We start from the raw sequence: 16,704 nt of genomic DNA, 5'->3' as shown, positions 1-16,704 counted from the left end.
AAGCCTCACCTTCAGCTTCACATGCATATTCAGCAGGGTAGCATTTACAAAGCAGAATGCTACAGAGCTACTGGGAGCTGTGCTCTATTAAGCATCGTCCTGAGCCATTACACAGTGATATTACATGTCATTACAGCAAGAAAAGATCACCTTTACCAAACAGAATAATACGAATTATCCTGGTTGGGTCTTTGAGCTGCGGATAGCACCTGCAGAGGTGTTACAGTGCTCAAACCTCAGAACCTCAGACAGAAGCTCGCAAATGCTCCAGAAATTTTAACAGGAATTGAAGAGAAAAAAACAGATTGTTTCCTGTTTTTGTTGCAAAAGTTACTGCTTTGATAAGGTATTCGAAAATATTTGCAATATTGGCCAGAGATTTCCAGATATTCCCTAATGCCCTGAAGCTGTTGGAAACACGTATGTTTAATAACCATGTAAGAGAGAAAAGAAATAATTGTTTTTAGAAAGCCGTTTTGTGAAGAGCTGTAAAGCCAACATACAAATATTTTCAGCATTTAAGTAGCAGCAGCAAAGCCTTCTGAAGAGGAGCTGCTGATGGAGAACAGGAACACCCTGCACTGCACTCCCGCACAGCAGGGACTCCTGCAGCCCACCACAACCCAGCACAACAGCAGAACTGCAATGTTGGCTACGTCTGTCCCAGAGAAAACTCTTCAAAACGTCTTATGAACAACACTGCATCAATTTCCTACCACAAAGTGTCAGGGAATGCACTGATATGTTTGGACTTGTTTTACATGCAGAAAAATTGTGCTGACAAACTCAGTCAACGGAGAGCTCTTGTTTTTTAATGCAAGGTGTATTAAGGTGGTGAGGCACTGGAACAGGTTGCCCAAGGAGGCTGTGGATGCCCCATCCCTGCAGGCACTCAAGGCCAGGCTGGATGTGGCTCTGGGCAGCCTGGGCTGCTGGTTGGTGACCTGCACACAGCAGGGGGTTGGAACTGGGTGAGCGTCGTGGGCCTTTGCAACCCAGGCCATTCTGTGATTAAAGAACACCACTTTGCAGAGCCCTGCTCTGGTTAGGGAGCTTCCTTTCCACCAGCAGCTATTAGTAATCACTCTGTCTGATGATTTTGTAACTACATTTGAACACTTGGCACTCGGTTACCATGGATACGTTTTACAACAACCTTGACTTGTTGACTGAGTGGCAAAAACAGAGCTACAGTAAACACAAAGCACATTTAATTGCTGTTTATGCCAAGATGCTAAATGCTTCCCTTAGAAAGTCTTCATGCACACACAGCTGACAGCCCAGCACAGAGGACAGACTGACATCTGCTTTTTGGTAACTTTTCATCCCACGTGATTTAAGTTGCATTTGACACGGTAACGGCACTGAGCAGATGCTACTTCCAGAGGTCTGATGGTACACTTCCAGGTTAGTTAAGAGCAAAAGTACAACATTAAAATCAGGCATTCACCTTCCTTTCCACGTTTCTTCTCATTGCAGAACCACCAAACAAAGCAGCAACACCGTTAGGTTCCCCCGTTCACAGTGCACCAAACAAACTGCAGGTTAAGGAAAGCTGTGCAGTACACATCTGTAGACCTGCCCCATCTGCCCCAACAGCAGGCTGTAAAACCCCTCCGGCTTATAGGGCCACGTGCATTCCCTGACTGAGGTTGTTCTGCTGTAGGCACTCATGTCACACCTGGACACAGAGCAGCTCTGCACTCAGAACGATTCTCTCCCCCCTCTCTCTCTCTCTATTTCACAATACAGCTGTGCCTCCTACCACCATTTTGAAGGGCAGCGTTTGCACAAGCAGAAGCCCTTCTTTCCAGTCTGCCTCAGCAGAGCACAGCAGAGCCTCCTGCTACAGCAGAGCTGGGACCGACCGCCCACAAGGAACGTCTCCCTTGGTTACAGCACTCAGAGCCTCCATCCTGGCGGAGCCAGCAGCAGGAAGTCACTGAGCTCAGCCACCGCCAGCTCAGTGCTGCTGCACCCAGAGGCACCGTGCCCACGAGGGGCTTCCAGACACTGCAGGGATGGCACCTGGACACGGTGTGCTGCTGAAGTAAAGGAGAGCCTTATTAGTAATGCTGACACGAGTCCTGCCCCGCTGCCATAAGCCTCAGTGCACGCACAGCCTGCAGACAGCATTAACCCGAAGCCACAGCCCTGCTCTCCTGGCACATCAGTGGGGACTGAAGGGCCTGCTTTGTTTCTCAAAAAATACAAATCGAATTCAGCAGAGGAAATGGGATGTTTACACACAAAATAAGTGTTTTCCACTGGTATCAGAAATACATCCTTTAACATAAAGCACGACTTTTCTCTGAAAAGGGGTGTTCTGGGCCTTTGGGGAAATACCCAAATGGAGCAGTGACAACATCATGTCCCATACAGGGAAAATCCCTGCATAGCAGCTTTTAGTGAATGTGAGATTGCTAAGCAGAGTGCTAAATAACACGCAATTCAGTGTCAGTAAAGTTTCCTAAGTAGAGCCTTCTATCACCATTGTAAGTCTCATCTACAGCGAGGACATACAGCCTCCATTTGGAATGATTCCCAGAGCCGTGGATATTTTTTCGTTGGTAAAGATCCTTGCGTAGAAAAAACACAATGTTGGTTTGAATTCAGAAGTGTATTCCTTGCTTTATTCAGTGGAACTCCCTGCATGCAGCATGGCAAGTGTAGATGTTCACCTTTCATTTATTTACTGCTTCATTTTCAAAATACCACTTACATGTTGGTCAAACGATGGTAGTACCAAGATAAATACCATTGTTTAAAATAAATAGTAAAATGGACATTTCCTCAATATTCTGACGACACAAGTTTTCAAACAGTATCGTAAACAAGCAAATGCACTTTGCTTCCTCACAAATCGTATTGGGAGCTTGTTCTGATGAGGTTACCCTGCACACATTTTCAGTGACTCAGAGTAGCTCTTCATGAGAACAGACTGTCACTGAATCAATGACCAGGGCTATCTCATATTTTGTTTCTGTTTACATTTCATATTTCAGAAAGTTACACTACAGATTCGGGGTACTGAGCTGTAGTGAGCTATTTTACAAGCATCCATCTTCCATTATACACTTGCTTTTTGCTAAAAATCTTTGGTACGTTGTCTTTGAACAGGAGAAAAAAAAAAATAGATCTGAACAGAAATAACATCATCAGAACGCTACCAGTAAAATCATTTTGCACTGCAGGAAATGTCAGGTCAAAGAGCATTACAGAAATAGTCATCACTTACTTTGGTAGAGTTTTCAAGTGATTTTCCCTTAACTCCAATATTCTCAATTTGACAAGTCTAGGAATACGAGAGAAAATAATTAGTTCATCTTATGAAGTAGTTCAGAAACCCATTGGGATGGGAAGCTGCTCAGTAGGCTGCAGTAAGGCAAGTTTGTCTACTGCAAAATAACAAGACGTCCAGCAATTGTGGGATTGAACTTAACATAAAATGCATTCAGAACCAAATAGCTTTGTATTTACTCTATCCTCTTTTCATGTCCTTATCTGAACTCACCTGAAAACTTCTGACATACCTCAGTTATCTCGAATAACGATAAACTACTTTTACTGACAATTCCAACAAGGCAAACAAAGGAAAAGCTAATTTCTCTCAGATATTTCTGGATCTATGAAAACGTGAAAAGCAGCTGCTACACAGTTTGCAATTCTGTCTTCCATTTGAAGCCTTACATTCTGCAGCCCCACATCGACAGACTAGCATTACAGAACAAATCTCCATTTAATTTTCTGTATTTAATGCAGAAGTGGGACATATGCTCAAGTGCTGCCACAAATTAGAACCTCTATACGACAGTACTTCACAATTCCCCAACACTGTGCCAACTCTAACCAGCAGTACTAGTCAAGCCATGTGAAATGGAGTGATTCTGCATCACTCACTCATAACTCTGCTATTTCTAAACAGAGCTGTTACATCAGAACCACACAGTGTAAGATTTTTGGTGGATGCACTGTTTTTAAATGTTCAGAAAGTTTGTTGGTGAACTTTATGATGAGCTTCAACAACTCCACTAATATTGCCTTTTGATATTACTCTATAGTGAAGACCCATTAGTGCCCTAAGTGGAAGCATGTGTCTGTGAGAAGAGCTGAGACCATACAGCAAAGCTCTAAATCCTTCTCTGCCCAATGCAATATCCATTTTCTGTTTCACAGAACCTCAGACTTACCAGTCATTCTAGAAACCCATGAGTTTCCCTTTTTCCAAAACCATTGTAAAACCACTGTAAATCCTACACTTGCACTTTAGCCAGGAACACCTCTAAGTGAGAAGTGCAGAGATGTTTACATGATGCTCCTGTAGGCTCCATTCCCCACTGTGATCAGATGGCTAAATGAGACTGTAGCAGATTAACTAACTGAACGTTACTGTAGCAGAAGAGACAAAGCAAGCACTAAAATCTGGAGCAGGGCAATAAGAGAATCACAGTTACAGAGCTGCGTGTGGTTAGTGATAAACAGTGCAATTTCTGCACGCTAATGTTGGAAGCTTCAGAGACATGACAAGGATTTGTAAGTGCAGGATACCAAAGGGATGACAGTAGCAGCATAGTAATGACAGAACAACAACCACTGCTGGAACCAACGTCATTTCATCTAGATAAAACCTGCATTTGTAAATTAAAAAAAAAAAGTGCTTTCTGCTAAGAGATGTAGAATGCTGGAGATGTTCTTAAGAGGCAAAGATCAGTAGGCAAGTACAAGCAGAGCTTCAGAAGAGCATAATGAATTTAATTGTTCCATGGACAGAAAACTACACATCTGATAAATTGCAGGGGTATTTCATGCCTCTGTTTTTCCTTAACACTTGTACATGCTGTCTGAATTCTGAACTGCAAAAGCGAGGTTCAGATTTATTCTGATGTTCCAAACGCTCAACAACTGCAAGCAATGACAAGTCCCCTTCTTCTTTTCTCAACTGGGCATTTTCCAAAAGTTACTGCAGTATAGCACATATAGAGCCTGAGTTCAGTGTCAGTGACAGTTTCAGCAAGTAAATGCCAACCAACTTGCACTTTCTATTTCTCAGTGCCTGAGTAACATCACCTCCAACACCAATTATGCCACACCAGTGTTGGCTTTGGAGAGCTGAGGTGATATTCCCAATGGAACAGTGACACGCACATAGGAGTAGCAAGATGGACCAGGAAAGAAACTAATACTAGATGATAATACCAGATGAATTCTGTAACATCACTGTTTCCTCCTTTAACCCTCTGCCTTCTGAGCTATTTGTCCCACTGGGCAATCAGAGGGAGAAGAGCTGCACCACCTTTCTGCTGGCAGCACAGCAGAGATGTAAGGATTGTGGTGCACTCTTCAATGGCCACATCAAATTGTCTTCAGTTTGGTTTTCTGCCTTCGACTCATGCTTACGTAACACCTTTTAGCTCAGTTTCTGCTGCATTTATTTGTACTGCCATCCTACATCCTTTCTGCTCTGCTGTCTTTTGAACCTTCTCTCTGCTCCTTCCTTTTCTATTTTTGCCTTTGTTGCTCCACCACACTCAGCCCTTCCTTATCTTTCTTTCCGACTCACAACACGTTTTTCTTTCTGTCCATTCTCAATAGGCATACACCACACTGTTATTTTCTGCACTTGCCACAACTTAATAACACATTTGACTAAGGACAGGCTTTCTTTTCTCCAATTCTTATTCCCGTCCACCTTTTCCCTAAACCAGCAAAGTGCTTCACTTCATCATAGAATTTTTGCTGACATAAATTCTCTCTAACAGTAACAATTCATCAAAATAGGGCTGAAGAGACAAAAATCTGTACTTTTTGTTGTAGCTGCTTAAAAAAAATAAATTACAGTTTTAAAATGGTCCTTTAAAACCTGAAGTGGGTTCATATGAAGGAGCAACGCGCTTTGATGACTAATTCTTACCTTCCAAAGTTAGCTGGGAGAAACTCCAAAAAGGCATCATTTAGATAGAGCTGGGTCAGATTTAGAAGTTGTGTGAAGCCATCTGGCAGCCTAAAAAACAGTTAAAAGCTTAATGCTCACACTGAAGTTGCTATGGAAATAATAACAATATATATTTAGAAAGAGAAAGATGACTTTCTTTCTCACCCTCTTTTTCTACCCAAATTATCAAGAAGAATTTACTGAGCAGCTTTTTATGGATATTTTTGACTGCTCTCATCTTTTCCACATTGCTATAACCACATGAAATTCAACTCCTTTGCACATCCAGTCGTGTCGGCCTTTTCTCCCTTGCAAGTGGAAGCTTTTAAGCCAAAGGTGTATTCCTCCTGAGATACTCCCTCTCTGAGATACTGAAGTTTCATTCTTTCACTTCCTCCACTATTTCATATATCACGAGATTACAACAAAGACATTTGGTGACTGCAGGTTTTTGGCAGGAGTAAGGACTTCTGAAGTCCCAACCTGGAGATTATGGCACTGGAGGATGCAGCACAGCTTACTCCCAAATACATCCATTACCAGCCTGCAGGCTGCACCACCCCCACTGCTGCACCAACACGTTCCTTATCACTTGGCCACACACCGTGCTCCCACACTGAGCAGATATCTCTGCAGAGATACATCCATCTTGGATTTCAAACAGTTGAAAAACAATTTTCATTAATTCTGTAAATACACTTGACATTGGGCCTCCAGATTTTAGTTAACTTTGCATACATTTTCTGCACTAGCAATAATACAAACAAGGCTCCTGATACTCACTTAGATACTGGATTGACACTGGCTTCAATAATTGTTAAACATTTACAGCACTTAATATTCTCTGGGAAGTCTTGAATTCCTGAAAAACATTGAAAGAAGTATTATATACACATGAAACCTGTTCAACCTGTTTTGATTCTAAATGAGTTCACTTCAGATCTAACAGTGATATACACACTTCAGTATTACAGCCCAGAAGGTACTTTAGCAGTAAATAAATAGACCACAACAGGCAATATGGCTTGTAGTACAAATTCTGCATTGATACTTGAGATCTTCTAGACTTAGAGTGACACGATTTGTACCGACATTTGAGACTTTCATTTCTTTCCCAAACGCCCAGCCTTTTCTTCTTTGCCCATCTCTAGACTTACACTGATAATTTTTTCAAGAGAGCCTAAGCCTGATTTTCAAAACAAATACACAGGTTCAGATACGCAAAGTTTTTTAAGCACGTAAATATGTATTTGGAAATGCACATCAGCAAATTCATTGCTGGCTACATCAATCCTGGCAGCTGTTGATCTGCAGCCTTATATCCTTAAATACATTAATAAACCTGATCCACAAGAGCCAACCACTAAGCACTGAGCCACTTTGGAAAGGGGAATGCTTCATAAGTGCAATAAAACGTGGCCCTGCTCCTCTATCTGCAATGCTTATCGGTCACAACTTATCATAGTGAATTACACTAGAGGAGCCTCTGTTTTATTTATTCACTTCACTGGGAGAAAAGCAAGTGAGGTGGCTATCCACCCACACCTGTTAAAAGCATCAGGTAAGAAAATAGAGCACAACGTAGAAAAAAAGAGTATGTTTTCTAGAATACAGTTGCTAGAATTTAAGCTTCCTCATTGTTGTTTGTTTACTCGTTACAATTCTTTAAGACAGTTATCCTTTTGATCTCTTACCATTTTTACTGATATCAAGTTCTCTGAGATTAACTAAGCTTGCAATGGTGGTTGGCAGACTGGAGAGGTCATTGTCTGGTATGCTCAGCTTGCGTAGTGCCTGGCAGTTGAACAGTTGCTGTAACATAAAAAATACTTCAGAGCGTTTCAGGAAAAATCAGTTTGGAATCATCTTTATAAACTGAAGCAACAAATATTACAAAACTGCAGAAGAACTCAAAAATACAAAAGTATTATGAAAAGCCAGGATTTGGGAAGCTGTTCAAGACTGCTGAGCACATGGGCACAGCTTACACGTGGCTGAAAGGAAGATCAGTGCAGCTGGCGAGTGGCAGAAATGCCCAAACACCATGGAACGCTCTGCTAAAAGTGCAGACTCACTTTAAAAAGAACGAAACCTGCTCTTCCTTCAAGTGAATCTCTTCTCAGAAGACCAAGGGGTGATCGCACGAGGGAGCCACATGAATAATGCCTGCTCACAAAGCTGAGCCCTGAGCTGCAGCCACCAGCCCTGGCACCAGACCCAAAGGGCCTTCCAATGAGAAACACCTCTCAGAACACTTTGTGTTGGCAGTTTTGATCTGCAGACCTCCTCTCACAAGGAATGCACTTGTTCACTTTCAGGACCTCTTCTTAAAGCACAGCATTTTGGACAGGACTGAAAAGTGAGGGACTACCACGCTCCAGTGTTTGCTTTTGTGATTTCCAGCCCCGCTGCTGCAGCCCAGGGCAATGTGCAGAGCTTTGGTGTGCATACAAACCAAACCATACCATGCAGGTAGAGCTGCAAAATGCAACTCCAGTGCCTTTTCCCAGCTGTTGCACTGAAGCATTACCATAAAGGACAAAGGAGGCACGGAGCTCCAAGCTTGCGGCCTCACCTTGAGCACTGTGTGCAGTTTTGGGTGCCACAGCATACAAAGGACACAGAACTATTAAGGAGTGTCCGAAAAAAGGCTACAAAGGAGGGGTCTGGAGGGGAAGATGTGCTGGGAGAAGCTGAGGTCCCTTGGTTTGCTCAACCCAGAGGAGGCTGAGGAGAGGCCCCATGGCAGCCCTCCACTCCCTCACGGCAGCCTACAGCTCTTCATGGCAGCCTACGGCTCCTCACAGGGTTATCCGTCACACTGCACCCACGCACCACTTCTGCTTCCCTCCCACTTGTGCTGACAGGGCCAAGGTGTGAGGGACAACAACGGGCGTTATTCTGCATTTCCCCACTTCCCCACGAGACATGAAGTGCTGTAGCCTACAACTAAGAACTCCTCATACCTATTTTACCAAAGCATTAGATTTATCTTTATTAATGTTGCCCAGTAGTAGTTAAAACAGATTTCACTTTGTAATTATTTATAGATGACAGTTACTGGGAGGAGTTTTCGTCTCATCTGTGCTTTTCTGTACACTGATTGGCAGGAATTCCACCTACATCAAAATCAATTCTCTTTTTCATGTCATTGATTCGCTTGACTCATGCAAAATAGGGTCGTATTTGCAGTGGCAGCTCATGTAATGAGGGCAAAGGCAAGGAAAAGAAAAGCCTGGTCTAAAGCCAGGGGGAAATGAGACTAAGAATCGCAGAATTATACCATAAATCCTAAAAAGAAAAAATACATATGCTGCACAAAGATAAGAATTCAAAAATACAAAAGGCAAAATGAGTTTGATTTATCTGTTTAAGGCTACGAAGTGTACTGGTTTCTAGAGAAACAGGTAACATTGGTATGTAAGGATGTAACAGAATCTCTATCTGTGCTTTTCTCCATGAGGGTGTAAAATATGGTAGAAGTGTTCTGATGACAGCAAGCTTTAATAGACCACTGAGTCACTGAGGTACGTAATATTGGTAAATAATAAAAATAGAACACTGACGAAACAGATTTCTTTTTGGAAACAGTTATTGGACTTCACATTTCCAGAGAAAGGAAAGGCCCGCTCACGGGAGTTCGCAGCACGTAATGCAAACTCAGTGTGAGGAAATGCAGTGCCATTTTAAGGAAAAATGACTTTGTGTCACCTACAGCTTAATTTAAGTAGAGGACAGAGCTCGACATGTGGCAAAAATTATTTGGAGCAGAAAATTTGAGAAAGAAATTATTTGGACTGTTTCACTTACGGCAATGATTAATAAACTCTTCAGACAAAGAGGTGGAGATGGTATTAAAAAAGCCAACCAATTTTTCTTTTTCATTTTTCTTCCCATAATTGCCCAAGACCAAGACTGTGTTAAATGATGCATTTACCCACACTCAAGGCTGATCATAAGGACTTTTTCAGTACGTAGTATTTGCTTCAAATTATTACTTATGAACAAAGAAATGAAGCAAGAGGTGCAAAAAAATGGAGCCCTATTCATTTAAATTGCCCCAAAGTATGTATTTATCTGCTGTTTCATTTCACAAATACCACGTATGAATAGATGATACCACAGCACAGTGCTGTGCACATCTCAGCTCTGACTGACACTGTCACCTGCATTTGAGTTTCATTATTTTGGACCCTTTACCCTTGGCCCTCACCTTACATCCCGATATATTTGCCTTGTACTCAGAACTGCCATTTTTCTAAATAGCGTCGTGATGCCTACTTTCATGAGGCCAAATACAAATATATTAATAATTGGTGGCTAATTTAAAAACTACACTTATTTTTTCAGTATGATTTTTCAATAGCATTATTTAAATATACAAGGTTAACCATATATTTTTATTAAAATAGATGCAGTCCTGAAGGTACTTTCATTCATAGTGAAATTATCTATACCCAAACCACTTTATATTCATGGGGACAAAACAATCTCTGGTTCTCTGCTGTCCTTTTTAGGAGGAGAGATAAGGCAGTTCTCTATATCATTTTTTCATGACACTTGAAGATTGTAGCTACCCTGCCTTAACATCTGTAAATAGCTTCTTGATTGAGTGAGTAATCTTCAGCAATGAACCTTCGTATCTGAATATGGGAACTCCATGTAATGAGAAAAGTACGTTTTCTACATTGGGAAATAGAAGTCTCTGTGTTGTGTAAGTCAGGAACATATTGGGAGATGATGAAAAATGGATTACAGTGGAACAATGTTTAATTAAAAGACTTGTAAGCATCTTTCATTATTGTTGAGAAAAATTCAATTAAGGAACGGATTACATTACTTCATGCTTCATTATGTAGCTAGCACCTATTATTAATTGTTTTTTTTCCACTACCTTGCCCTCTTTTGTTTCCAGAACATTCAAGTTACACTAACTTTTAATTTCTTATAGTAAATATTAATCAACAGAAGACAAAAGAATCTGTAAAAGAAGTTTTACACAGGAAGGATCACTATAGAACTTGGTTGCAGGACCTCATTTACGGCTCACCCTTACCAAAGATGCATCAACAGCTCATCCTTACCAAGGGTTTTTTGGGTTTTTTTTTGGTTTTTTTTTTTTTTTGAAGGTAGTGCAACTGATGATCCAAATGCAAGACCACCTGCCCCACGTGGCCGTGTACTCCCAGCCTCTCACAGCACCATGTCGTATTTATCATTCACCAGCCACGTTTCAGAGTTGCAGCACATCTTCAGCGCACATTCAAGAACACGACTTTGCCAAGTGCAACACACAAAGGACACAGGTTACCTTGGGTAGCTCTTCGATTTGGTTGGCATCCAGATAAAGCTCCTCTAACGTGCGCTCGAAGTTGAAGACCTCCTTTGGCACCTGCTGTAGGCCGCAGTGAGAGTAATCCAGGACGGAAACGATCTCTTCCTCACCGCGAAAACAGCGGCAGGGCACCAAGCGGCCAATGATCTTCCTTTTGGTTGTCATCTCCAAGCAGGGCACTGAAAGAAATGGGAGATATTTTCTGAAACTATCATCGTGTTTGGGCCTATTTCTTCATCATCGTTATAAATATAGCAGCCCATTCAAGATGTGTACTTTTCTGACAGGTATCTGTAATCTGATTCTCCAGATCTTAGCCTGCTTTGCGACAAAGCACGACCAACTGGTCACAAAAAGCAATCTCAATGTACTGTCTGCTCCCCTACATGGGGGCAGAACAAAACACGCCAAGGCCATCCTCAGTTCTTGCTTTCTGTAACAATGAAAACCATCTACGCAAATCCTGCAGGTAGAAATGAACACATTTTCCAGCTAAAGTGCACTCCGTGCTTCCACCCCCTGCTTGGTTTGGGCTGCGAGACAGTGAAGTGAATCAGTCACAGCCACTTGGACTCCAGTTCTCCCTGACAAACATGTAGTTCCATCGTGTCTGATTTCCCTGAACCAACAAACTTCTTCAGCTTTCCACAATTTCTGTTGGGGTGCAGCTCATTGTCTTTTTGAGCGCACAAATAAAGAAAAGAACGCGCAAACCACCTGATAAGAAAATAACAGAACGCCATCAGTTTGTTTACCTGTCCTTCCAGCTTCTCTTGTATTATCTCAGGCTGCGGGAACTGAGATAAGGGACTTAGCAGAAATCCCATTAATTTTACTGCAGCAGAATAAGCTACTGGGAAATTTCCCCACTGCCTGTTCCCCAGCTTCTAGACCAGACGTTGGTTCTGCTGCCCTTCCTTGCATACACAACCCATACACACACCTCTCCCTCATGTGAGTAGCAGTTCACACAAGCGTTTTTTAATATTTTTCAGCAAAATAAGAGTGTTTTAAACAACTACTTTCGAAATGAGCAAACAGTAAGCAGATTTTACGTATGTCAAGCAGTCTACATCTCAAAGAGATACCAACATTGCAAAGTTATGCTAACCAGACTATAGATAAATCATGCTGTTCTGAAACATATTACCATAAAGCCAACAAGAACAAAATCTTTGCCTCCTATTTTGTAAAGCACTTAAAGTTTTGTAACATTTATGGAAAGAATGCACTTAATTAGACCAAGTAAAGCAAAGCACATCAGGAGCCTCTTTCACAGGGAAAAAGCAACCACACATTCATGCAAAATGTCAGTGGAGAAAAACAGTGAGGTTCTGCAAAATATCTTCCAAAAATAGCAGGAGCTATAGAATTTAGTGTCAATCTGTGCTTTCCTTTGTCTTCTCACCCATTTAAAGAAGCCTCCCAAATACAACCCAGTAACTGAAGAGAAAGAAGTTTCCTCTCGGACTGCTCCCCACGCAGAGCCGAGAGGATCTGCCTACGAGTGAATGTAGATCATTCATGATGCTGCAGGCATTATTTGTGTGAAAAGTAACATTAAAAAAAAAAAAGTATTTCCTTGGTCTGCTAATGCCCTGTGTACAGCTCTCCAGAACCTTTTGTGCTGTTTGTATCATTGTTATCTGGGAGGTAAACAAGACTCAAAGGTTCTATTGGCGCTCAGCAACACCAAGGAGACAGACACACAAATGCTGTCAGAACAAATGCTGGTTGCCATGGTCTCAAGATGCTGAGAGGAGCACACTGGCAGTGCCCCCAGCTGCCCATTGGCTGGTTCTGACTTAAGGGTAAAGCTTAAAACAGAGATAAAAGTCTTGTAATTTAGTTTGAACAGATGCCAAAGTTGGAGATGTAGCACTGAAGCTGTCTTAATCACAGGCAGCTAATACAATGAAAGCACTTTCATAACAAAGTTTACATAAACTTCTTAAAATATCAAAATAGAAGACGTAGAGATATGGAAATAGATTCATTTTCAAGCTAATTTATAACTGAAAGTTCAATTTTTATGTAACTTCTAATCCTGTGCTTTCCCTTTTCCCAGTTCTACCTCAGCTCAGAGTCCTTGCCCATTCCTGCCTGATGCACTCCCTCCAAAGCCTTCTCACTCCCCAGCACAACCCATGCAGTCAGCCCATTTGGTCGCTTGAAGTCTGTGTTTCCTCCCAGAAGCCATCCCATGAGCTCACGTGAGAACACAAGATCAGAACAGCTGATGGCTGTAAAAGCACTGGTCATGGAATAAGCTTTTCACAAGAAAAATGAAATCAGCTACCAAGATGCACTGCCTCTTTGTATTCAAGCAGAGGAAGCAACATTTGCAACTGCATATTTCAGAGCATGACACAATACAAATAGATGCCCTTGGAATATCAAATTATTTGTAGCTTTTGAAGGCATTTGAAGGTAATGAACAATTGAGCAGTGACATGTACTTCAAAAACTACTCGGAAAAACATCCTTCCCATAGGCATTACAAAGCACTTAGCTTTGCATTATTCTCCTCCACTGTAGGCACATGCATAAAACAAACCTCACATTCCATTTTAATAGAAAGCCAGAACAATAACAGCAGAACAGCTAGAAAATGTACAAATAGAGACGCAGTGAGAGAACAGAACTAAAAATAGCAATTACAACAGCAAAAGCACTGCTAAAGATAGGGGGTTTGCTTGTACAAAAGTTTTTCCATTGTCACAGTCCATAAAATGCTCCATGATTTCTTATTCAGTGAAAGATTGGTTTTAAAAATCAGAGAGGAAAATTGCGAAGGATAAACAAAAGTAATTTAATTACGCTGTCTTTCCCAAAGGCAGTGATAAGATACAGTTGTCATGATCACTAAAGTCAATTGTTGAGATTATTTGGTTATTATTTGGATCTGTCCTCTTCAGACACAAACAAACAAACAGAACAGTGCTTGGATAGATCAGCAATCTCTACTCAAGAAAAGATTAATGCAGCAGTAGGGAAGGTACTTGACCCTGAACTGAGGTGCTGCTAAGAAGGATCAGCGTGAAGTAACACCACTACAGAAACATCTCCTTACTCCACTTTCTGGCAGTACGGCCATGGGAAGGCACGGAGCTGAACACATTTCAGTGAGAGGGCGTTTTGCACGTGTCCATACTCTGCTCCTCTATTTACCCTCTGTAATTAAAAGTGAAGTGAGTAATCATGCTGGAAAAGCCTGCTACGCATCCCCTGGGGTTCATACTATTCTTCGCAATCCATTCAGAAAGCACCAGTAAGGAATTAAAGGACCTGTGATATGATTGAAAGAAGTGAAATTTCATGCCCTGTGGACTAATGGTAATTAAACCATTCATTAATTTCAGTAGTATTAATTCCTTCCCTGGACTAATCCCAGTTTTGGTAATTACACTTTTCTTACCTACATTTTATTCCTTCAAGTTTCTCATAGAGCCTTCCTTTTGTTCTGAGAGTTACTTACTGCCAGAGGACTGCTCCTTGAGATGGCTGGGGAGAAGGCAAGGAGGGCTGACGGACTGCCAGCCAGGGGCTGCCAGTGTGCCACTGCTGCTCCAGCACATTGCTTGGCACCCTAAGCAATAAGCTCTGTCTTCTTCCTGACAGGAGCAGCCATGCCTACTGCCCACCCCCATTTAAAGCAGTGAAAGAAGTGTGCTTCTCTTTAGCAGAGTATCAGAGGTCACTGCTGAGAGCAAGCTGTGTGCTATGCAGCGAGTACCACGCGCTCTGAAAGATCCCAGTGATATTCAGAAATCAAGAAGTGTCAAGGATGAGGCCGTCTGCTCAGTCTCACTGAATTTAGTGGAAGAGCACTAAATTGTCAACAGAATTCACAGCAACCTGGGAAGCCATGACACATTTGTTCTGCAAGGTGCCAGGAGCACGTGGCCATTTTCACATGCAAAAGCACTGGGAAGAAATGTACGTCTTGGGAGCTTCTCTGCAATTCTGATTAAGGAAATGTTTTGACTTTGTAACTAACAATTAAACAACTTCATTCATAGAGTCATAGAATGGCCTGGGTTGCAAAGGCCCACAGTGCTCATCAGTTCCAATCCCCTGCTGTGTGCAGGTCACCAACCAGCAGCCCAGGCTGCCCAGAGCCACATCCAGCCTGGCCTTGAATGCCTGCAGGGATGGGGCATCCACAGCCTCCAAAATACGATGTACAATTACCCAATTGTTCAGAATAATAAAATGAAAAACAAATACTTTCCCCACAAAAGCTCAAAAATGCTATGACCTCCTTCCTAAAAGCTTTTAAAAATATATATCCTTTCTTGAATTAGGTTCAAGAAACAAGAAAGAGGCACAAACATAACTGCTACTTACCAGCTCCATGCAAACATCACATTATCATTATCTACAGTTTATTCTCTTACAAAGCAAATCCCTAAAATAAGAAAAACAGTAGTTTTATGAAAATAATTGGGATAAAATCTAATCTCTTGCCAGTTAATGTATCTTTTGTGCAGTAAAAACACTAATCCCTGTTACTCAATAATCATGGGAGTTTTCCTCACCTACCCAGAAGACAGAAGCAAATTGCTTTGACTTAAAGATGGAAAATGCGAGTTGACAAATGTGAGGTGCTGGGAAGAAGAGCAGAGGCAGCAGTTTGTTCAGAAGACAAATACCTACAGGTTGTTCTTCACCTCGGGAGCCCTTTGCACTGCACTGGGTGCACAACACTCACACAGAGCCAGTCGGCTTTTTGCCCCTCAGAAAACAACTCAAAATTTACTTAAGAAAATGGGGAAGAAGTCATCTCTCTCTGAGAATATTTTACCTAACTGGTTTTATTGTACAAGGTGCAAAATGATCCCTTCAGTGGGTTTTACTTTTTGTTAATGCCATTAATGAGAACTAGGAAGCTCTCACTTACTGGGGAAGCAATTTGGAGTTATAAAAACTAGCTTCAAATTGCCTTTGGAAGCCAGTAGATTTCTTATCGACAGTCCATTTAGAGAAAGAATTCCCAAATTCAGTATTGGTAAGATCTCCCTATAATTATGAAGCCAGCAAACCTCCAGACACGAGCTGCATCCCCACACCCGCACACAGGGGCAGCGAGCTGCTGCAGAGCCCCTGCCCCACACATAGGGGCTCTGCAAGCCTTTGAGGCCCCCATTAAGAACATACAGTTTTAATTTGTAGAAGCAAACAACAGCTTTCCGTCATTGTTTTCAAAAGCATCGAGAAGATATGTGGAAAAAAAAAAAAAGGCAGCCAAAACGTCAGGAATTCCAGAATTATCCCCTACTACATGAGGATGATCTTGTAGGCCTTTTCCAACCTTGGTGTTTCTGTGATTCTGAGTTGGTTTTTTTTTTCCCCCCTCAATGCAGATTAATGATGAATTTATTTGACTACCAAGCAAGTTTTTGCTGTAATCCCATGATGTATTCCTGACCCAGGG

The 16,704-nt window shown here is 41.8% G+C and overlaps 1 protein-coding gene and 1 long non-coding RNA gene across 3 annotated transcripts in view; one reads left to right on the top strand and one right to left on the bottom strand.

The window, feature by feature from the left end:
* LRRC7 (leucine rich repeat containing 7) overlaps window positions 1–16,704 on the bottom strand; it is a 90,414-nt gene that overhangs the window by 58,401 nt on the left and 15,309 nt on the right. For both annotated transcript variants that reach the window (XM_031554881.1, XM_031554880.1), the window contains exons 3-7: window positions 11,244–11,446; window positions 7,627–7,744; window positions 6,716–6,794; window positions 5,912–6,001; window positions 3,239–3,295 (exon numbers count right to left, since the gene is read on the bottom strand). In XM_031554881.1, the coding sequence (XP_031410741.1) occupies window positions 3,239–3,295; window positions 5,912–6,001; window positions 6,716–6,794; window positions 7,627–7,744; window positions 11,244–11,446 (547 nt within the window). The remainder of the gene's footprint in view (window positions 1–3,238; window positions 3,296–5,911; window positions 6,002–6,715; window positions 6,795–7,626; window positions 7,745–11,243; window positions 11,447–16,704) is intronic.
* LOC109369292 lies at window positions 12,950–14,599 on the top strand. Its single transcript, XR_002118188.1, has 3 exons — window positions 12,950–13,078; window positions 13,336–13,697; window positions 14,186–14,599. It is a non-coding gene; the product is annotated as an uncharacterized LOC109369292 (long non-coding RNA).

The sequence above is a fragment of the Meleagris gallopavo genome, chromosome 10, assembly GCF_000146605.3.
Source record: "Meleagris gallopavo isolate NT-WF06-2002-E0010 breed Aviagen turkey brand Nicholas breeding stock chromosome 10, Turkey_5.1, whole genome shotgun sequence".
NCBI lineage: Eukaryota > Metazoa > Chordata > Aves > Galliformes > Phasianidae > Meleagris > Meleagris gallopavo.
Note: the sequence above shows the minus strand (reverse complement) of the source record. Positions and strands in the feature narration are given on the sequence as shown.